This window comes from Rhinoraja longicauda, chromosome 29 (genome assembly GCF_053455715.1).
Source record: "Rhinoraja longicauda isolate Sanriku21f chromosome 29, sRhiLon1.1, whole genome shotgun sequence".
In the NCBI taxonomy this organism is placed as follows: Eukaryota; Metazoa; Chordata; class Chondrichthyes; order Rajiformes; family Arhynchobatidae; genus Rhinoraja; species Rhinoraja longicauda.
Genome location: NC_135981.1, coordinates 18,813,122 through 18,836,731, shown reverse-complemented (window position 1 = coordinate 18,836,731; position 23,610 = coordinate 18,813,122). Strand labels below are relative to the sequence as shown.

Below are 23,610 nucleotides of genomic sequence, written 5' to 3'. Positions count from 1 at the left end.
TTCTTTCATCATATGTCAGTTCCGCCATCCCGGGAATTAACCTGGCGAACCTACGCTGCATTCCCTTAACAGCAATAATGTCCTTCCTCAATTTAGGAGATCAGAATTGCACAACAATACTCCAGATGCTGTCTCACCATGGGCCTGTACAACTGCAGTAGGACCTCCTTGCTTCTAAACTCAAATCCTCTTGCAATGAAGGCCATCATGCCATTTGCTTTCTTCACCGCCTGCTCTGCCTGCATGCTTACTTTCAGTGACTGATGTACAAGCACACCCAGGTCTCGTTGCACCTCCCCTTTTCCTAATCTGACACCATTCAGATAATAATCTGCTTTCCTGTTCTTGCCACCAAAGTGGATAGCCTCATTTATCCACATTATACTGCATATGCCATGCATCTCCCCACTCACCCAACCTATCCAAGTCACCCTGCAGCCTCATAGCATGCTCCTCGCAGCTCACCCTGCCACCCAGCTTTGTGTCATCTGCAAACTTGGAGGTGTCACATTTAATTCCCTCGTCTAAATCGTTAATATATATTGTAAATAACTGGGGTCCCAGCGCCGAGCCTTGCAGCACCCCACTAGTCACTGCCTGCCATTCTGAAAAGGACCCGTTAATTCCTACTCTGCTTCCTGCTGCCAACCATGTCAATACTCTACCCCCAATACCATGTGGTCTAATTTTGCACACCAATCTCTTGTGTGGGACCTAGTCAGAGGCTTTTTGAAAGTCCAGATACACTACATCCACTGGCTCTCCCTTCCCCATTCTACTTGTTACAGCCTTAAAAAATTCCAGAAGATTAGTCGAGCATGATTTTCCCTTCATAAATCCATGCTGACTTTGAACGATCCTGTCATTGCTTTCCAAATGCGCTGCTATAACATCTTTAACAATTGACTCAAGCATCTTCCCCACTACCGATTTAAGGCTAACTGGTCTATAATTCCCCGTTTTCTCCCTCCTACCTTAAAAGGTAGAGTTACATTGGCTACCCTCCTGAGCCCAGGAACTGATCCAGAATTGAGCGAACATTGGAAAATGATCACCAATGCATCCACGATTTCTAAGGCCACCTCCTTGAATATTCTGGGTTGCAGACCATCAGGCCCTGGGGATTTATCTGCCTTCAGTCCCAACAGTTTACCTAACACCATTTCCTGACTAATGCGGATTCCCTTCAATTCTTCTTTCCCACTAGATCCTCGGTCCCCTAGTATTTCTGGGAGAATGTTTGTCTTCCTTAGTGAAGACAGAACCAAAGTATTCGTTTAACGGTTCTGCCATTTCCTTGTTTCCCATTATAAATTCACCTGTCTCTGATTGTAAGAGACCTACATTTGTCTTCACTAATCTTTTCCTTTTTACATTTCTGAAGAAGCTTTTATATTCCCTGCAAGCTTTCTTTCATGTTCTTTTTTTCCCCCTCTTAATTAACCCCCCCTCTACACAAATGCAGCAGGGGAGATAGGAACCCGTTGAGTTTAGGGGAGTACAGAAACGGGTATCCTAAAGATTTGGGGGCAACTCGTGTGACAGGCCCTGTGAGTTTTAGGAGCACAGATAAAATAATGTAGTGCATAATGCTGAGACTGTGAGATTAAAGGATATAAATGACAGAAACCGTGTGTGTTTCAGGTCATCGTATATTGAGTAATGATGATGGCCAAAAAAGGTGCATCTGTTCTCACAAAGTGAATTAGTTACAATCAGCCAGGAGAATGCTTGCTTGGGCCAAGCAGCCCATCTACAGAGCACTGGGAGACCACAATCAAGTGACACAGACAGCAGTGGGCTACAGCCTTGAATTCTATGATGATTAAGGGTTCAGGGCTAGACCACAGGCTTTTGGCAGCATGGTTGCTGAGACTGGGGTTTGTGGGGAGAGTGAATAGGCAATCCAGGTAGTATCTGTGTAGATAGTAAATAGCAGCAGCTGGCAGGTAGCCTCTGGGAGTGAGTGTGTGCTAGAAGCTGGAAGGATGCGTAGCCAGTGTGGTGGAGGGAAATCAAGAGGGAAATGAAGGCGAAGGGGTAAGCAGTGTAGAGATGAGTGAGGGGGAACAGAGCTGATGGGAGACAACTGAGAGAGGACAGGCAGACTCTGAGGAAGGATGATCGAGGAAGAAGCAAGGTCATGTGCGTTGTGTATGTCTGTATGCATGTGTTGTGTGTACGTATGCATATATATTGATGGCATCTGTATGCATGACGTTTGCCTATGTAAACAGACTGCCTAAACATACTCGTACATAGCCCAGTCTCTCGTTGTCCTAGAGCTTCCTTCTATAGGTCCAAGACGTTGTTTTTGCTATGCGAAGACTGGTACCTGAGTAAACAATTGTCATCATCCTCTTCACCTGCCCCCCTCCCTCTTCAAAGACAACTGCCATTTTTCAGAACTGGAATGCAAACAAATCCTTCTTGACTTCAAGGGCATGCCTAAGAGTAAGATGATGAATAATGCCAGAGCCAGTTATTGCACAGTCAGGACCACACATAAATAATAAATAAAATAATAAAATCTTCACAAGAACAAGTTCAGTCTGACGTGAGCTATCCATTTTGAATGAGTTCTCAGGTGGAACATCTTGAACTTTACTGACTGTTCTTGCTGCCTATGTTCTCCGTTTGCCTTCTCCAGATACGTATGTCTAATCCTGCCATTCCAAATGGGACTGGACTCAAGTGAAGAAGTCCAGTGGCAGGATTTGAAACATTGTAATGGAGTGTTTTTGGTGGTTTAGAACAAACTCCATTCAAAGCTTTTCTGGACTCCTTCATCTACTGGCAAAGCCCCCAATCCCAACTTGAATTCTGACAATGCTGCCAATATTTTTCAGGGATACATTTGGAAATTTACTGGCACATGTGCTGAGAAATGTGAACTACCAACAAAATTTAGGCCAATGTTTGAAATGAATTTCAAAAGGCTAGATATATTATTTAAACAAAAGCAACATTTTGCAACTGCTTGTAGTCTGAAAACAATGCAAATCCAAAATACTCTGTAGGTCAAATAGTGTCAATGGAGTTTAGTTTTTATTTCAGATAGATAAACTCTAGTCAGAACGAAAAAAAACTAACTATGCAAAAATGTTTATGTGCAGAGATAGTGAAAGTTAGAGAGATGGAAAGAAAAAAATGAATTTATGATAAAAAGCATTGGCAAGGTGATGGTGCATTGCAAATTGTGATTGTAATCGCATTGGCCCAGCAAAAGCCTGATCTAAAGGAGCTGTCTATGCTTCTGGGTAAAATGGGTTGACATGCTCTTCATTAATTAGTAGAAATCTGCAGCACAGAGGGAGGGGGAGGGGGAGGGGGGGTTACATGACCGACCCATGGACCCCTTTAAATACTCTTTGGTCTGTAACCATACATTCGCTATCCTACAGTATCAGTTTTTTGTATTTTCCAATGTGCCTTTTCAGATACCATCAACAGTGATGTTTAGTTTCTGTCTTTACATATTTTGCTGTAGATATTGACTTTATAACCTCTTGAGTTTAAACCTACATGTGTGAAGTAATGGGTTTTCTTTATTTATTTTATTAAAATCTTTCAATTTTCAAAACCTGTTAGGTCTTCTCCTCACTTCTTGATTCAGAGGGGAACAGTCCTAACTTTTTCAGCCTTGCCTATTAACAGAAATTATTTATCTCTGGTAAGAATCTGGTAAATTTCCTTTGTATCTTTTGAGAAGTGTGGTATGCAAAATTCTCCACAATAACAAGTGAGTTATGAAATTTGAATATGGTTTCCTTTTGTGGTCTATTTTGTTTACAAACCCAAGTGATTGTGTTTAGTAAAATTGTGTTGCTGTTTACAAGGGTTGGTGTTCTGTGATATCAAATACCTCTGAGGCCTTTTTGAGACACTGCACATCTTGCATGAATCATGTTTAAAATTTCCTCATCACGGATTAACATCCTGCACATTAATTGCATTTGAAAGAGTTGCTTTGTTTTCACTTTAGTTATGTTTGCATTTTTAGCATTATATCTGTTTTAGATTGTGGAGATTAATATATCAGTTACATTAATCATGTTTTATTCTGATCCCTTGTCAATAGTCAATAGTCAATAGTCGTTTATTTGTCACATACACATAAATGTGTAGTGAAATGAAACATTACCCGCAGTTAAACAATAAGACCAATAAGAATAATCAATAAAAATGCAATAACACATACAATCACAACTAACACCAAACAAAAAGAAACATCCATCACAGTGAGTCTCCTCCAGTCCCTCCTCACTGTGATGGAAGGCCAGAATGTCTTTTTCTCTTCCCTGCCGTCTTGTCCCGCGGTCAGGCTGTTGGATTTGCCACGTCGGGGCGGTCGGGGCTCCCGATATTGAAGCCGCTGCTGGGCGGTGAAAGGTCCACGGCCTATTTCAGGCCGCGCCGGACGGTGAAAGGTCCGCGGCGGGCCGACCCAAGCCCCGCGATTCGGGGCGGGCGAACACGCTGCCTCTGCCGCTGCCGGAGCTCCCGATGTCGGCCCCCATCCAGGGGCCTGCGGGCTTCCGACGTCCACGCGGCCCGCGCCGGAGCCTCCGGAGACAAGTCGCAGCCGCTCCCGCAGCATCCGCAGGCAGCCAGCGCCGCAGGTGGTGAGTCCGGGCCGCGGGCTCTGCGAACCAGAGCCCCAGGTGGTCCCAGGTGCATGGCTGGTGGTACTTGCATGGTGTGCATTTCTATATATAATAATGTGTAGCTTTTATTCTATTAGCAATTAGGTGTTACGTTTTAGAATTAGTATATTATAACTTAGAGATTTCCTCGTTGCTCTCATAAAGTTTAGCAAAAGTGGAAAATGATTGTAAAATCAAATGGGTCAGAAATATTCCATTCACCCAAGTTTATCAAAGAGGTTTTTTGGATTAATCCGTTTTAACCTCTCAAATATTGCAGCATTAATGCTTGTTGGGGAACGTTGAAGATATGAGAAATCTGTTTTAACCCTATCCGGTAATGTGTCTTTGCCATTCATCTTTGGGTGAACATTTTTTATTGTTAATTGCTTTTTAATATTTCTAACTTTTCAAAACTAGGCCAAGTGTAACAGTGTTGGGCACTGCCACAAAAATGCTCTCCCATTGATCCCATGTTTACCCTGAAATTAAAGTCCAGAAATGTTTTCTCTCGTGTTGGCTTACTATGTTCTGATTTTGGGCAAAGTTTCTTCAATGCAATTTGAGTATTCTACACACTCTATGCCTTTAACACTGTTTAATATTAACTGTTCATTATCGCGGTTAATATTGGGCTTGTCACTATCTCGTACTGCAGCTCTTGAAGTTCTCAAATGTGTTTACAGGTTTGTTATTTTATCCCTCTGAATCAAAAGTACACATCTTGCAATATTATTGCATCCTTTTGTTTTCCCTTCTGTTCAAAATGGCATTATTTATTTTTGTTCCTCTCTCACAACTGGAATTGTTTCCGAAATTAATGTTGCCCTTTTTTAGTATTTCTTCCTCTCTGCCTAAAATTACTGCAACTTAATATTTAGTTGCTGTTTCTTCCCATCTACTAAACCATATTTCAATAATAACCATGTTACCATATTTCCAATGTCTGCCTGTGTCCTTAGCTGATCATCTTTATTTCCTAGATTCTATTATGTATTAAGTACTGCTATACCTGTTGACTTTCTTTCTCACATATTTATTTTGGCTTCCTAACTTGCTTATGAAACAGTCACCATCCACAATCAACTTTGCCTTTCTTCTCTCTGAAACTTTACAAGCTCCCAACATCCTTCCAAATCTAATTTTAAACTCACCATAACTACACGAACAAAACTCTCTGTGATGAAGTGGTATTGAGTTCTGTCTGTGAAAGGGAGATTTAGGATTTAGATCATCATGTAGTTCTTGAATGGAAAGAATCCCAATCCAATTAAGGCAGTACATCTATAGTCCTTGGAAGGAGGATTATTTGATAATCTTTTTTCGAGTGCTCTTTTGGGAAGAGTACTCATTATGACCTCAAGATCCCTCTATTGCTGTTGAGGGTCCTTCCATTAAATATATACTTTTTCCGAACATTTGCAACAGATGCCTCACACTTGCTTGGATTAAACTCCATGTTGTTGCATATTGCTGACGGTCTTATTAATACTATTGTATTGGTGAGGTATCTTCTATTGAAACACATTGTTAGAATATTTTCAATTAATGGCTGGAAAATCTCTATCTCATAATTTTTATTTGGAACTTTTAACCAAAATAGTCAGAATTAATAATGTTCACCTATTTCTTGGCAGAGCCTGAAGTAGTCCACATTATTTAACCTTTGGTGAATAACATTGCGATGTCAAATAGTCCTGGAGGCAGCTCCATATTACGAAGCATTGAAAGGTTTGCACACTTGCAGTAACCCAAGCTGGAAGAAATATAATGCTGAAATATCATAGAAGTGATTAATTTTGCAGTTTATCTTGTTCCAAGAAATGTGTCTGCCCCGCATAGGATACCTTCCAAAATCTTCCATAGTGATCTTTAAATTCTTTTTAGCAGAAATTACTTTTCCATCAGGCTGACAGTTATTCTTCCATGGCTTGACGTCTGTCAGTTTGGAATGTATCTATGTTATATATATTCATTCTACTACAGCTTGAACACCAATTTCCTAGCACCTTCGGTTCCAGAGCCTTTCTGGATTACATCCGGGCCAACGGAAGTCCTGTGATAATGAAACAACAATTCATCCCTGGCCTGCTAAAGACACCTCTCTCTAAAACACCATGTCGTGCCAGAAACTTAAAAAAACCAAATATAAAATGTAAACTTAATGTGAATAAAAAGACATGCCAACCCATCCCCGGCTCCCACCGTCTTCCCTGGCCGGCTGAACCTTCAGATTCCTGCCTCACTCCCAACTCACAAGGTGCACCAGTGAGCCCCTCTCACCTGCTGCTGTTTCTTGCTGTCGGCCATGGCTCTATCCACTCCACCACCGCCACCTGCTTATCCTGTCACTCTGTCCAGTCGGCCTCTCTTTTGTCCTCCTCTCCTCCTTGTACCCCCACTGTTGCCACCACCTCCTTCTTCGCTGGACTCGCCGACATACTCCACCGTGGAAGCGGCAGCAGGTGAGAAGGGAGGGAGACCGACAGTAACTGTGCCTAGTTTTAAAGTGAAACAACAAAACGTGCCGGAGTAACTCAGCTGACTGAATCAGTCTTAGGAAGGATACCAATGTCACCTATCCATGTTCTCCAGAGATCCTGACCCATTGAATTACTCCAGCACTTTGTGTCTATTGTCTATTAACCATCATCCGCAGTCATCAGCAATAACGGACACCACTCCCTCCGCTGTGATCCGTTTACAGTAAACCCTCGTTATAACAGGTGGTTATATAACAGGTTATAACCCTCGTTATAACAAGAAAATTACAGGTGATCCCTGGTTTACAAAAGCTCAATTTACGGGCTGCTGTTCATGCAAACGAGCTCCAATGATATTATTACATTCAAAGGTCCAATGTACATACAGTGCCCTCCATAATGTTTGGGACAAAGACACATCATTTATTTATTTGACATTTGTAATTGGAAAAAAAACACGTGGCTAAAATGCACATTGTCAGATTTTATTAGAGACCATTTTTATACATTTTGGTTTCACCATGTAGAAATTACAGCTATGTTTATACATGGTCCCCCCATTTCAGGGCACCGTAATGTTTGGGACACATGGCTTCACAGGCGTTTGTAATCGCTCAGGTGTATTTTTATTGCTTCCTTAATGCAGGTATAAGAGAGCTCTCAGCACCTAATCTTTCCTCCAGTCTTTCCATCACCTTTGGAAACTTTTATTGCTGTTTATCAACATAAGGACAAAGGTTGTGCTAATGAAAGTCAAATAAGCCATTATGAGACTGAGAAACAAGAATAAAACTGTTGGAGACATCAGCCAAACCTTAGGCTTACCAAAATTAACTGTTTGGAACATTTTTAAGAAGAATGAGAATACTGGTGAGCTTACTAATCGCAAAGGGACTGGCAGGCCAAGGAAGACCCCCACAGCTGATGAAAGAAAAATTCTCTCTATAATACAGAAAAATCCCCAAACACCTGTCCGACAGATCAGAAACACTCTTCAGGAGTCAGGTGTGGATTTGTCAATGACCACTGTCCGCAGAAGACTTCATGAACAGAAATACAGAGGCTACACTGCAAGATGCAAACCACTGGTTAGCCGCAAAAATATGATGGCCAGGTTACAGTTTGCCAAGAAGTACTTAAAAGAGCAACCACAGTTCTGGAAAAAGGTCGTGTGGACAGATAAACGAAGATGAACTTATATCAGAGTGATGGCAAGAGCAAAGTATGGAGGAGAGAAGGAACTGCCCAAGATCCAAAGCATACCTCCTCATCTGTGAAACACGATGGTGGGGGTGTTATGGCCTGGGCATGTATGACTGCTGAAGATACTGGCTCACATCTTCCTTCATGATACAACTGCTGATGGTAGTAGCATAATGAATTCTGAAGTGTACAGACATATCCTATCTGCTCAAGTTCAAACAAATGCCTCAGAACTCATTGGCCGGTGGTTCATTCTACAGCAAGACAATGATCCCAAACATACTGCCAAAGCAACAAAGGAGTTTTTCAAAGCTAAAAATGGTCAATTCTTGAGTGGCCAAGTCAATCACCCGATCTGAACCCAATTGAGCATGCCTTTTATATGTTGAAGAGAAAACTGAAGGGGACTAGCCCCCAAAACAAACATAAGCTAAAGATGGCTGCAATACAGGCCTGGCAGAGCATCACCAGAGAAGACACCCTGCAACTGGTGATGTCCATGAATCACAGACTTTAAGCAGTCATTGCATGCAAAGGATATGCAGCAAAATACTAAACATGACTACTTTCATTTGACATTGCTGTGTCCCAAACATTATGGTGCCCTGAAATGGGGCAACTATGTATAAACACTGCTGTAATTTCTACAAGGTGAAACCAAAATGTATAAAAATGCCCTTTATTAAAATCTGACAATGTTGACTTTAACCACATGTAATTTTTATATCTATGACAAATGTCAAATTGTGGAGTATAGAGGCAAATAAATAAATGATGCGTCTTTTTCCCAAACATTATAGATTTATTCCTCCAAACAGCAAAACTAGTTTCCTCTCTCTTCACGTTTAATGTTACTTCCTATCAGTCTGATGTGCTTTTGGTGCCATTCATTACAATACTGGGAAGGTATGATTAGAAAATTGAGCAATTTTTGTGTATTTTCAACTTAAGGACAAAATTGATTTATGGACATCTGTAAAAGCAGAACCCATTTATAATCGGGGTGGCCTATATATAGTTTCTCACAGTTTAAAAAAACATGCTCTTTGATTGTACATATTTTAATCGGTAGATTGCTTCGAAATTTGAAAAATAATTGAGATGGTTGGGTATTGATAAACTTGTGCCATTGGGAATTTGTGAGAAGTCACTTTGTTGCAAAATTGCCTCTTGTATCACAACTCAGATTACTAATTTTTCACTATGTTGCCATTGGGAGAATGCAGGAATTAAACTTTTGTGGAACTTTTGAAAATTACATAAGAAAAAACTAAAATAATCTTAAGTCAAAAGTATTGCTGGGAGATATTCTGCTCTAATTTAATTAAGTGTTTCAAATTGAGATTAATTAATGGCGCAAAAGAACACAAATTTAATTTTAGAGAATTAATTATCTTCTTAAACCTCAGCTAACTCTATCTGTTGTGAATTTTCTTAATTGGTCACCAATTACATATTGGGCCTTGATTGTTTCCTGTGAATCTAGAAAATGGATAACATTCCTTCATGCAAAATATTTGGCAAAGCTATATAAGGTTGTTAAGCAGTATGAATAGAAACATTTGGGGCTTAAAATGAAAGAAAAGCTGGAAATGTTAAGCAAGTTAGGGAGAATTCATGAAGAGAGTATCGGTATATTGCAGACTTTATTGCAGAAATTGTGGAATTTATTTTCAATTTTATTGGTGTTTATCTTTCATGACAAAATTGTGCATACATGTTGCACTTTTTATCCTGATAATGTTTTCAGATTGCTCAACTGTCCTCCCGTGAGTTAGGGTGTAGTCCTGATCTTCCAACCTATCTCATCATGGACCTTGGACTTTTTCTCTAGAAACTGTAATGCCATCACACTGTAATGCCATCACTATATTCTGCACTTTGATATTTTTCTCTTTGCATTACTTGTGCTACTTTTGTATGGCTTGATTGCACAAATGTGTAGTATAATTTGATTTGATTGGACAGCATACAAACAAAAGCATTTCACTATATCACAGAACAGGTGATAACAATAAACCAATAAGCCAATCATATAAACTTAAAATACATTTTCTTTATTAAAATACTTGTTTTCAATTGCTTTATTTTGGTCAGTTTTTCAAATTGTCCAATTTATTTTTGACATATCTCTTAAATGCCATGGAATCTCAGAGTTCATTTTGTTTAGTTTAGAAATACAGTGCGAAAACAGGGTCTTCGGCCCCCTAATTCTGTGCCGACCAGTGCTCACCGTACACTAGTTCTATCCTGCACACTAGGAACAATTTACAGAAGTTAACTAACCTATAAAGATGTACTACTTTGAAACGTGGGAGGAAACCGAAGCACCCGGAAAAAACCCCACACTGTCACAGAGAGAAAGTAGTAATTCCACACAGACAACACTCTTCATCAGGATCGAACCCAGATCTCTGGCACTGTAAGACAGCAACTCTTCCAAGTGCCTCTTGTTTCAGAAAAGTCCAAGCAAACCTTTTGCTCATCTACAATAATCTTGTTTGTTCTCGTTAGGTCAGTATCCTATCCTTGCCTACTTAAGTGCCTATCAAATTGTCTCGTAAATGTGTGGGAAATTTGATTCATGTCCATGCCTTCATGGAGGATGATTTCACGTTATTAGAGGCAGTATTTAAGTGCAAATTGTCATTCTTCTTGAGGTTCAATTTCAAAACATAAATTGATATGCTCCAGGATGGACGCAATTGTCCATATAATGGATTAGCAAAGCCAATTAGCTTATATGGGAGGAGATGACATTTGAAGGTGTGGGGGAGGAAAACATTGCTAAATTGAATAGCTCCTTGAAAACGGGTATGGGTATAATGATGAGGAATGAATTGCCAGCAGTCTGTAAACTTTGTAGATAATGTCAGGTATACTGTTCATTTGCTGCATGATTCAGCAGGGTAACCCCTACGTCGTGCAAAGTTAGACTAATTCAAGTCAATATATGTTATTTAAAGGAGGGGATAGTTTTTTTTCACTACCTTTAATTCTTTAATTCAGCAATGGTTCTGGAAGATAGTTGGCTAAGATTTTGCACTTGAGTTCTATTGGACAGGAGGGAGGTGAGAAGGAGAAATGTGATCAATCTGCAAGAAGATAGGAGGCATGGAGATAAATCAAAAGACAGTGGGTACGGATAGCTGGTAATGTCGAGTGAGATCAGAAGAATTTGGATCCAATGTTGCAAGAGATTCAGTACAAACTTTGGATGTATCTTCAAATGCCATATGTCATCTGATCCATGAACTCAAGAGATGTTGCTTGTTTTATACACAACTCCTTTTCATGACAACAAACCATCTTCAACATTGAAAGCTCATATCGAACTATTAAAATTTAACCTCAGTCTTGCACAATTTACTAGAGTTGCACAGATCATGCACATATTTTACTGTTTGCAAACACCGATATTCAGCCATGATGGGCACACTTGGAGCAGTGCTTTTCATCACAGCTCCCCCTGGTGAGACTCCATGACCTGATCACCAGCACTTTGTGTTTTGCTGAAGATTCCAGCGTCAGCAATTCCATGTGTCTCCATAGAGGGGAGGGTGTTTGTCACCACTGGAGCAGCTATTGTTGAGGCCAGAAATAGTTTTGGAGCAGTACCCACTTAAAAAAATCTATTAATTGGTTCCCATTTCTAGTTCCTTCCTAACTTGTCTGATTTACAAGCTGCAGATGCTCTAAACTGGTGACTCTTAATCGCTTTGCCTCTCTTCACCGGACATGGCTGCTGTAGCCTTTTCTTGCTGGTTAGACAAGAGGCACTCCTTGCATAGGTAAAGATGGAAAAACATAAAAATACATTATGGGAATTTTATTTCAACAACTTTATAGAGTTCCACAAAGTCACTTATTTGTAGAATTTTAGCAGCATCCTGTAGAAAACAATTAGCAACTCAACTAGTGTGTGACTGTTGATTGCTTAGAATGGTACCAGAGGGCCTTCCTACTATAAAGAAATATTCCACTAAGTGAAGTTAAGAAAAGACTGAGAATCAGAGTGCTGAGCTCCAAAATGCAGTGGGATCTCTCTTCAGATTGCACACATTGTTAATACAATCTCCCTATTCCTTGTGCCTGCATTCATGTAAAAGCCAGTACCATAATGCTGAAAATTTGAAACAAAAACAGAAAATGCTGGAAAAGCAGTAGGTTAGGCAACGTCCATAGAAAGAGAAACTGTTAGCATTTCAAATTTGTATCACTAAAGGGCCTGTCCCACTTAGGTGATTTTTTTAGGCGACTGCCGGTGACTGTAATAGTTGAAGCAGGCCGAAAAAACGGCGATTGGACCCCCCGACAACAATGTCTACGACAAGCTACAACAACTTACCACCTAGTCAACGTCAAGCTACGGCAAGCTACCAACAACCGGCGACCCAATTGTCACGACTAGGACGTCCACCTACAACCGCAACTACGACAACCTACAACGACACCTACGACAACCAAAGTCAACCTACGTCCACCCGCGGCAAGCTACGACCCTGAAGACAACTGAAGACAGTTCACGTCATTGTGGCCTCCAAATCAATGGAATCACCCATTCTCTATAAAAAGGAGGTGTATGGTAGGGTTTCCAATCATTCTGCATCATGCCTATTTAAAAGTGATGCCATGAGAAATGACTCTGAAATACAATAACTTCCTACATCTATTTTCCATCAAAATGTTAAGAATTTCCTTTACGCCCGAGCCCCATGACCATGGGCGTTCGCCACGGAGGCACCACTGACATAGCCTGGCGTGCCTAGTCGCATCAACTGTCGCCGATGGTAGCCAGCTGTCGTAGGTTGCCGTAGGTTGTCGCCAGTATGGTCTTAGCTTGTCGTACATTGTCCTAGATTGTTGCCGATATAGGCGTACATGGACTTCATTCATCAGCATCGCGACTGGCTGTTGTAGCTTGACTTCTGTGGACTTGGGTTTTCCCAATGCCTGTCGCAACTTGACTTCTCTTGGCGCCAGTACCTGTCGCCGGTTGACGTAGGTAGTCGCCAATGAAGTTCACCGAAGTCAGCACCGGCGACAACCTACGTCACCTGGTGACAACCTACGACAGCACCTACATCAGGATACGTCAAGCTACACTCATTGGCGTCAAACTCACTGTCGCCGAAAAATGTTCAACATTCTGAAAATCCAGCGGCGACCAGAAAAATGCTACGACTCTTTGGAGACGACTCACGACCAAATAGGCGACACCCCAGCGACCATGTGGCGACAGCCTAGTCACCTGTAGTCGCCTACAAAATCGCCTAAGTGCGACAGGCCCTTTACAGAGTTTTCTGTTTTTTCTCACCAATATGACATCTACCACACCTTGTATCTATCACTAATGTGCATAGTGCATCAAGTAGCATTTGGAAGTCATTCCACCCAAGAAATGTGCTCATTTAAAAAATTAACCAACTTCTAGTGAATATTTGCAATGTTAGCATGTCAGGAAAGGCAGTTGGATAGTTAACAACGAGGGTCTCATGCATTTTAAAATTCAGATAAAGTTTGAGTTTTGTGTAAGAAACTGGAGGTTTACAAGTAGGATAAGAAGAGTATTTTTGATGATAGAGGAAGCAATGGCATTGGGAAAGAACAGCAAAATGGATGATCAGTATCAAAATAGTTTAAAAGTTGGACTTCATCCCTGTGACAAAAATCCAAGATATTTTTTGTATTTGTTAAAGATGAAACAAAATGAGTGAGAAAGAAGTTTGATTCAGAGTGCATAAAATGTTCTACTTTACTTTCCTGCATAATCCTTGTTTAGTAAGTAGTAGGGCAATTAGAAGCATTAAAGCTGAATGTGGTCGTCTCTACTTCATATTGTAATATCATGCCCACAAGTGTCCTCGAAGTAATGAGATATTCTCTTTGGGCAACACTTGGGAATGTCACAATCAACATCCCATTGATGGCAAGGGCCAAAGAAATGAATGATGTGATGTTCTCTTCATTGTAACCAGAAACAAATGCTGTGTTTTGAAGGGAATGAGAGAGCATCATATTTTGACAGAGAAAGGGATGGAATGCATGAAATTATGGAATACATTGCTATTAATGTTCAGGACCTGACTTGCAAATATAGATACAATGCAGTCAAAATTTGGGAAAACTTTTTCTTTAAAAATGAATATAAAGCCATTGTCTTGACATGGGAACTTGAGTACCAGTGTGTATTCCTTCTGATTTGAAATAAGTGAAATTAAATTAAAATAATATCCTACCTTTCATACCTTTTTCAATTTAAAGCTTCAGGTTTTAAACATATATAATTGTGATGGATAACATTATACCATAACATGCAAAATAAAAATCAGTTTGATTTATTAGCTCATTTCCCTGCACACCACATAAGTTGGTGTCCACAATTTGCAGTTGAGTATTTTAAATAAAAGCATTAACCAATAGCTGAGTTATTTTTATTAGGTGTGAATTATGCCTTATATATTTATATATTAGATAAGACTTTGAATAGGAGTCCAGAGAAACAGGAAAACAAACTGGCCTCCTCCTCCGTCGAGTTGGTGTACGGGGCCCCCTTGACGGTTCCCGGGGAGTTCATCCCACCGGCGCAGGGCCAAGTGGAGCAGTCTTCGGACGCCCTACAACGTCTTCGGCAGACGGTGGGCAGGCTGGCACCTGTGCCCACGTCGCGTCATGGCACCTTCCATCCGCACGTCCCTCCTGCTCTGGAGGACTGCCAGTTTGTTTTCCTGCGCAGGGACGCTCATCGATCACCTCTCCAGCGGCCGTACGAGGGCCCCTTCCGGGTCCTGCAACACGGCTCGGCCACATTTGTTCTGGACATGGGGGGTCGCAGCGAGACTGTTTCGGTCGCACGGCTGAAGCCGGCACACGTGGACATTGATCGGCCGGTGCCGGTTGCGCAGCCCCGCCCGCGTGGTCGCCCCCCCGTCCACGTTACCCCCGCCAGTGTCTGCTATGTCCCCTCCACCGGTCAGTCGGTCGCCGGTCCCTGCGCCGGTCGTGGTGCGCACCCAGGCTGGTCGCCTCGTGCGCCCTCCTGTCCGTTTTGTACCTCCGGTTCTTGGGGGGGGGGGGGGTCCTGTGGCGGTCCCTGGGGATCAGGCCACTCCTTGGGTCAGCCCCCTCGTCACTTGACGGACAGGCGTAAGAGGTTAAAGGTCAGCCCGTTGGGAGGTGTGGTTCATCCCTAGGTGGACTATGCTGTGAGCAGGAGCTCACAGCCTAATAAAGACCGTTAACTAAACCTGCCTGGCGTCCTGCCTTTTCTCTGGCCTCCGCCAGGCCACTACAACATCATAAATTCAATTTATTGCAGAATGTCATTATGTAGTTTGGGTTGATTTAAACACATTTTCTTGCCTATTAGTGAGTTATCATTAATACTGCTTTAATCTAGAAAGTGTTGAAATAGTCCCAGGGTTATTTTTTTCAATTTGGGGATTTGTGAGATGCACTTTTTCCTTTGATTTATATCATCATATATCATATATATACAGCCGGAAACAGGCCTTTTCGGCCCTCCAAGTCCGTGCCGCCCAGTGATCCCCGTACATTAACACTATCCTACACCCACTAGGGACAATTTTTTTACATTTACCCAGCCAATTAACCTACATACCTGTACGTCTTTGGAGTGTGGGAGGAAACCGAAGATCTCGGAGAAAACCCACGCAGGTCACGGGGAGAACGTACAAACTCCTTACAGTGCAGCACCCGTAGTCAGGATCGAACCTGAGTCTCCGGTGCTGCATTCGCTGTAAAGCAGCAACTCTACCGCTGCGCTACCGTGCCGCCCTAAAGTGACTTTGGTGCAGTTAAATAATAGTTCCAATGTTTTTTGGAAAACATTGTAATTTTTAAAGGACAGGGGACTTAAACATCACAGCAGTGATGCTTTAATTCTCACAGAGCTTTTTAGTAAACAGAACAGGGCTGTGTAAGAAGGTGTTAATAACAGGGAATAAAGCTATATACAATTTCGCCTGCAGAAGAGGCATTTACTGTGGCTATTTGTAGTTCAGTGTGGGTGTAATACTGACGAAAATAATTGGATCCATGTCATCCACGTGTTGCCAGAAGGCACTTATTACACTGTTTATACAAGTACTTCAACAATACTTTTACAGTATTTTTCCACTTGGAAATATTCTTGAGCTTTTTATAGTTCAACCTGAAGCTCCCCACTCTAATTAGTGGAATCACTGTTATGTAAGATAGGTACTTGTGGAGGAGATGCTTTGTACGTCTACATTGAATGTCGTCTCAGGTGCACTTTCACGACAGTGTGACTTTCCTGCTGTCGGTCTGTCTTTTGCATCAGAGAGAATGTGGTTATTACATGGAGAATGCAAAACTCAATGTAGGTGTAATTGACTGCAGAAACTTTTTTTCTCTCCCATGTCAACTTGCTGCAATATTTAGGGATAGAAGCAGCTGGCGTTAAATTGGATGTGTTTGATTATTAAAATATAAATGGTTACGGAATAAGAGACCAGAGCATTCTGTTCCAGTGATCTTGCTGTCAATACATGATACAGTTTCTTGCACACGTGTGTTTTGACAGTTTTTGTTTGTATCAAAGGAGCACACTCAAGCCATGCACCAAGCAGTTAGGGTGTACTCCTTAAAATAAAATTGAAGACAGGTGCTCAAATTTGTTAAGACTGTCTTTTTGTGCAAGCGCTTCAAATTTGTTATCAATGTTTTGTTGTAACTTTGTTAATTTTAAAATAGTAAGTGCAACTGCAGTTGGATGATAAAAGACAAAAATGTCAACCTCAAGTATTGTAAACATGATTTAATTGCAGGATGAATAATGTGCATTCAGTTAACTCTCTATGTTTTCCATTTTTCTTCATCACATTCTTCCAAAAGCATTGAATAAGTACAAATACTTGTGATTTAAGTACAGAATAATCTTGAAGAACTTTAAGCAGATGAAGTAACCTAATTCAGTTTGTTCAATACAAGTATTGGAATTTGGAACGCTCAGCAGTATGTTTAGAAGGAACACTAACCTCATTTTCGGTTAATGGTTAAACGTGTTGATATTAATTCAGGACTTCTGGAAAACAATATATTCCTCGTGACTTTAGCGGTTGCTTTTTTAAATCAAAATCACGAAGGAAGCCAGCAGTCTTCCAATTTGTTTTAAATTGCCACACATTTTTGAAGTGTGGCACGCGAGGGAAAGAGACATTTCCTCCAACCCTCCCCGCCCTCCCAACAACCACAAAGGAAATAATCCCCATTAGGGTTGAACTGTCATAATGAAATATAGATGAACCAATAATCAAATTGTAAAATGCAGAAGAACTATTATTTAAGTATGGATGTTTGAATCTGACTGAGCTAAAATGTGTTTGTATGCTCATTTACACATAAACATGTATGCAAGGTGATGTAAACAGATTATTTCCATTGAGTTTTTGCTGAGTGTTATGGCTTCTATATAGTTTTGTTAATACTGATATATTTAAACTAAATGCAGAGCAGAGTTTAGTTACTCTTGATAATAATGTCCATGTTAAAGTGTACACGAGCTAGGAAATGGTATTTTAACACTGCTGATTGGTTGCCTGTGTTTATATGCATGTTCCTTGTTCCCTGAGCATGCATGACCTATTTATAGCTGACCCCTCCTATCGTTCTATTTCGGTCTGCTTCAGGCTGTATTATTGTTAACTTGTATGTAAATGTGTTGGCTTTTATTGCAGTAGGCAGCTTGTATGGTTGCTTGCTTTCATTGCCAGTGAGAGGATTAATATTTTCATACTGAATCGTACCTGTCAGTGCATTTAAGGTTCCTTTTTGGTACAGAGCTATCCCTATCTAACCACGATGGTTGCATGTGTCTGATTAATCACTTGCTCAAAGGAAGATGACTGAATGTTTGCTGTAGCGGCTGAAAATTCCAACGTTAATTAGGATGTTTGTTCCACTGTGCATTTCACCAGGCTTGACTATGTTAAAAAGAATCTGGGGATTTCTATACACTGCTTCCAGCAGCAATATTTAGAGGATAAGACTCGCCAGCTTCGAAGTTTCAAAAATTGTGAAGATCTCAAAATTGTGTTTGATGACTTTGTCATGTTACTGAAGCCCACAGTGCCTCGCCTGAAAAAGATGTTACAGACTATATATGAAACTGAATCGTGTTTTTCCTCAGATGCTGTATCTGGACGAGAGCAGCCCCTAGAACTTTTGCCACAAAATCGGATACACAATATGCCAACCTCAGGTAAGCTGAATGATTCATCTTGGTAATAGTTAGTCTGATATCTGCAAAATATTTCCAATGCTAATATGAAACCGAACAATGTTGATCGTGATTTCTTTCATATGGAATATATTACATCATAAATTACGTAATAATTAAACCAGACAAAGAACTTCTCAGCAATTTGTTAATGAAATGCAATTTTTTGAAAAAAGCTTTCATACCTTAAAATTGCAGTAATGTTGTCATTTTATTATTGCATGCAAGTGTTGATTGATTTTCTTTAAAGGCTTATTGTAGGAAATTGATTTTTCTGTATAAACATTAGTTTTTCAAGAATTTGTTATTGGTGATTGTTAAATGGTTCAAACCTTAATATTTTGTAAGTGCTTATTTCTGGGACCTGTTTATTCAGCACGTGGTGGTTATCTGTCAGCACTAGATAGCTATGTGATACCATACTGCTTTCTGAGGTATGCCAAAGCTAAGAATATTGAGATATTTTTAGCAGTGGAAACTTAAGCTTTTTAATGTTGCCAGCACAGCTTTAGCAGTTTAAAACAGTTTGTTAATCCAGCTTCTCTCATTTTAATTCACTGTTGTTATGTTTAGCATGTTAAATGGATGGCTGTATGTTTTTTGGATTTAAAATATAGTGTTTAGGCCCAAGGGTAATAATTCAAGACACAACATTGTCACAAGAAGGACCATACATATTTAGGGTTGCCATGCTGATAATCACATTTAATATTGTGTCAGACGACTGACAATCTTTAGTGACTCCCCCTTCCTCCATATTGTAATGAAGATGAAAACGTTCGATTTGGAGGCTTTGCCACAATTAGGTTTGTACATCATCCTGGGTTTCTTTATGCTTTAGGGAATAACATTTCCTGTTAACAGTGTAGCAATGCAATCGTCAACTTTCCTTGCATGGTACTTAAAGACAATGTGAAACCAATCACTTGTTACTATTCTATATTCATATACAAACAAGTAGTTTTGTTCAATGTTCATTTGCTTTTAACTCAAGGGATATTCAACCATACGATGATGTCATGAGCTGTAGTTTTATCGTCAAGTCCCATTGCCACATTAAATGTTATACATTTGTTGACAATGGGTCTGTTTTTAAAAATGCACTAAATATACAAAACACTGGATGCTTTTAAATTATCCTGTACTTAGAAGTAAATAATTTAAGAATTTTTGGTTGGCAGAGCTTGAAGAAAAGAAGCAGAACATTGAAATAGAAAATATTGAACAATGTACAGTATAAAATATTTTGGAAAAATCAGAATATAAAATATCAGAATTAGCATTAATTGATAGACCACAAGGATTTTTATGATACTAAAAGTAATATACCAGTAAAAAAAGATTTATTTAAACTGTTTCATAGCTTATTGGATTTGGCGGTATAAGATGAAATGTAGTATATTAGTGACTTTCAACTTTGAAAATGTTAATCTCATGGCCAGCAGAAATAATGCAAAATAGTTTCAAAGTTTGAAGGGTAAACATAAAACTTTCTTCAAAAGCAATTTAAAAACAATTTAAATTCTAAACTGATTAACCGAAAATGTTTGGGGTACAAACAACTTTATTGTTCAATCATAGTATATTTTCTTTGAACTTCTATTTCAGGTTTTCTCACTCAATTGTATTTTATTTCCGTCAGGTTCCTTGCCTGCTTTAACTGAGGCTCAGTGTCCTATGTTTGTCACTAAATGACTTCAGATATATTGCTTTCCTTTGCTAAACTCATTTTTCCACACCCAAGTAGATAACCTGCTTTAATCTAAACAGGAAACCTTAAAGATGCAGTAATTCAGCTGTTATGTGCATGGCATACTAATTGGCTTGTCATGGCAACCACAGTTCTGCAGACCGTGCCAAATCATTGGGATTTATTTCAGGATGTTTGTCCTTGAGTAAAAATATTTCAGCCAACTTAATGTCTTCCTCCAGCTCCTCACCAACTTCCCTCCCCAACCCCCCCACCCAAAGAAATGTTCAGGGCTCTTTACTGAATTTGTCAAAAGTGTACATAAGAAATTGTTATACAACTAAGTATTTCATTTTTAGTAGGTTTCTTAAGTTGCAGATACTTTGCAAAATCTTTGCTGTAATTAGCAACTTTGCTTATTGAGATTTTATCCACCAGCAAAATCTAAAGGTGTTATAACCCAGTTTTGAGAGAGAAACAAACCTTTGAACTGATTGTTCACATGGCTATGTTGATAGTGAAATTAAAATACCACTAAATGGAAACATTTCTGGGGAATAATGTGTAATATGCTAACTGCTGACAAGTATTGAAGTTCTATATAGTTTAACAATTGAGATGTTCTGTCAACATCCAAATATAGCAACGGTTTCAAGAGATGTGTGCCTTGGACAGGTTGGGCCGAAGGCCTTTTGCCCATGCTGTTTGAGTCAATGACACTATCTCTGTGCCACAATACCTTGTGAGATGTAGTGGTTTCTTGTGCTATTATATGGAGACAACAAACCTACGCATTTAGAGATTTAGAACAATTTTCTTATCAGCTATCTTATTAATGAACAGTAAACAGATTTAAAATGAGCTGGACAGTCGTATTCATAAACTGCCACGTTTTTTTTTGTAGCATTTCAACCAAAAAATTGTATTATCAGATCTTAAAATAATATTTTGAATTCCTAATTTCTGTTCACTATTTTCAATTTTTTAAATCTCTTTTACTTATGCATTATGCCCTATCTCTGTTTCTCTGCTCGTTTATTCATGATTTCCCTTTTCATTGTTTATATAATAAATTTCCTTTCAGAGCATAATGACAACATTATTTTTGTTCACATTGTTAGCTGGGGGAGGAATTACTTTGGCCAGGTTAAAGAATATACACAGCTACCTTGTGCATTGAGTGTACTTTTCTAATTGAATCATTTTGACTGTCATTGATAATTGTCGTGATTAGCACAGTACAAAATTTTGAATTCATCCCATCTCTGATTGTTACCTCTGGAAAAGTATTATTTAATTTTAGTTTTCGGGTATATTATTGTGTGGTGGTGATCACGTGAAGTGCATTTGCCACTAGAATTGTAAAATGTGATGAAATATGAAATTTAATCTAGAAGTAAACACCTGGTCATGTAAAGATGTATTCCCAACTATATTTCTCATATTAACAAAGTTTGAATGTATTTCTGATTGAATTGGGCCACTAATTAAAAATGTTCATGATTAATTGATATATTAATATGTTAAGGGCATTTTAATAAAGTACTGTATTGTAATAATGACCGCATTCACATAATGGCTTTGTACTGTTATAAATTTATTTTGTAAATTTATATGGCATATTTCATTGGTTTGACAATGGTCTGCATTATTCAGAACAGTTTTCAGGTAAAGATTAATGGAAGTTTGGTGTGTTTATGAATATCTTTAAGTGCCAAATATTCATTCACATATAGCCTGTTTCGACACCAGGTGTAATTTCAATAGCAAATACAATAATATAATCATGGAATAGATGTAATTGAAATAAGAAAATGATAGAGCTAAGTGGATACTTCAAAACAATTTCTCATTCTCAAACACTGACTCAGACGTGAGGTATTATTCAGGGCCAGTTGAGGATGGGCTTGGGAACCTAATAATAAGATGTTGAAGCTAAAAATAAACCTGCAATATAGATTTTAGGACTCCTTTCTCTATCTATACAGACTGATTGTGAATTCCTTGAATCCGCACAATGGTGCGTTAGCAGTAGTGTAGTGAAATTTCTAAAGCTCCATCTGGAGGTGGATTGCGCATTCCTATTGATGTGTCATTGAGTAATTCTGGTGAATTCTTTGTGGACAACCCTTTTAGTTTCATATAAAATTTCCAAATATTTTCAAATATTTCCTCAATTCCCTCGTTGCTTCCTCTGCTCTGATGTAATATAATGTTATTTTTCAACAAAATTGCAGTCCTAAAATAGTGGGCAACAGACAATGCTTGTACTATTAAAAAGGATTGAATAATGTACCATTTAAAAACATATTAGTCCTCTATTTTCTGAATATGCATTGATTACTGCAGACCAAAACACTAGAACAAAGCCCACATGAATGTAGAGATGAAAATATGGACAAATTAAATGGCATTTGGCCTTCAAACAAAATTAATTTATTTGGCTATCAATGCGACCTGAAACGTCACCCATTCCTTCTCTCCAGATATGCTGCCTGTCCTGCTGAGTTACTCCAGCATTTTGTGTCTATCTTCATGTAGAATTACATATGCCTATCTAATCAAGATATTTTCCAGTGGATCAGAATTTAAATCAAATTAAAAATTATAGTACTTGAATTACAAATTCTGAATGAAAACATTTTGGCCTAAATTGTAGTGCATCCAATAGCATTAAAACCGTACTTTTGGTTGGTATGAATCTGTTTGAGAAGTCCCATAAAGATCATGATCGTCATTTGCAAGGTTTAAAAAAAATCAGTGTTCTCGGGTTTCTCTAAGTAATATTGGACTATGTCATTTCGATGTGGTGTCGTGTAATCGTCTATTAAAAGTTCTCACAGCTACCCATATTAACCTCACAGCTGAGATATCTCCAGCTAGCTAATACTACAATTTCATGTGAACTTTTGGATTTGGAGAGGGGTGGAGGGGGGACGCGGTTTTGCTACCTAATAAATGGATGTTGTAATAATGTCCATGTTGGGAGCATGTGGTAGCAGCTGGAGAGGGTGTGGAAGTTTGCTCATGACAGATTAGCAAGACATGGATAAGCTGGTGCAAAACAGTGCCAGCGAAAGGCGTATTCTGTGCGCATTGAGACCACAAGCACTTTCCAGAGTTACATCCAGTTGTCTGGTTTAGTTTAGAGATGTCGCGAGGAAACAGGCTCTTTAGCCCACTGCAGCGTGGAAACAGGCTCTTTAGCCCACTGAGTCGGCGCCGATCAGAGATCACGCATTCTCTAATTCTATCCTACATACTAGGGACAATTTACAGTAGCCAATAACCTCCAAACTTGCTTTGGAATGTGGGAGGAAACCAGAG

At 39.5% G+C, this 23,610-nt stretch overlaps 1 protein-coding gene across 6 annotated transcripts in view; it reads left to right on the top strand.

Moving 5' to 3' along the window:
• Nucleotides 1-23,610, top strand: part of hdac5 (histone deacetylase 5) — a 254,535-nt gene that overhangs the window by 73,354 nt on the left and 157,571 nt on the right. For 4 of the 6 annotated variants that reach the window (XM_078424810.1, XM_078424811.1, XM_078424809.1 and 1 more), the window contains exon 1: nucleotides 18,425-18,575. In XM_078424810.1, the coding sequence (XP_078280936.1) occupies nucleotides 18,425-18,575 (151 nt within the window). Of the gene's footprint in view, nucleotides 1-18,424; nucleotides 18,576-23,610 lie in introns of those variants that run through there. The other 2 variants (XM_078424813.1, XM_078424812.1) reach the window with 1 other exon arrangement.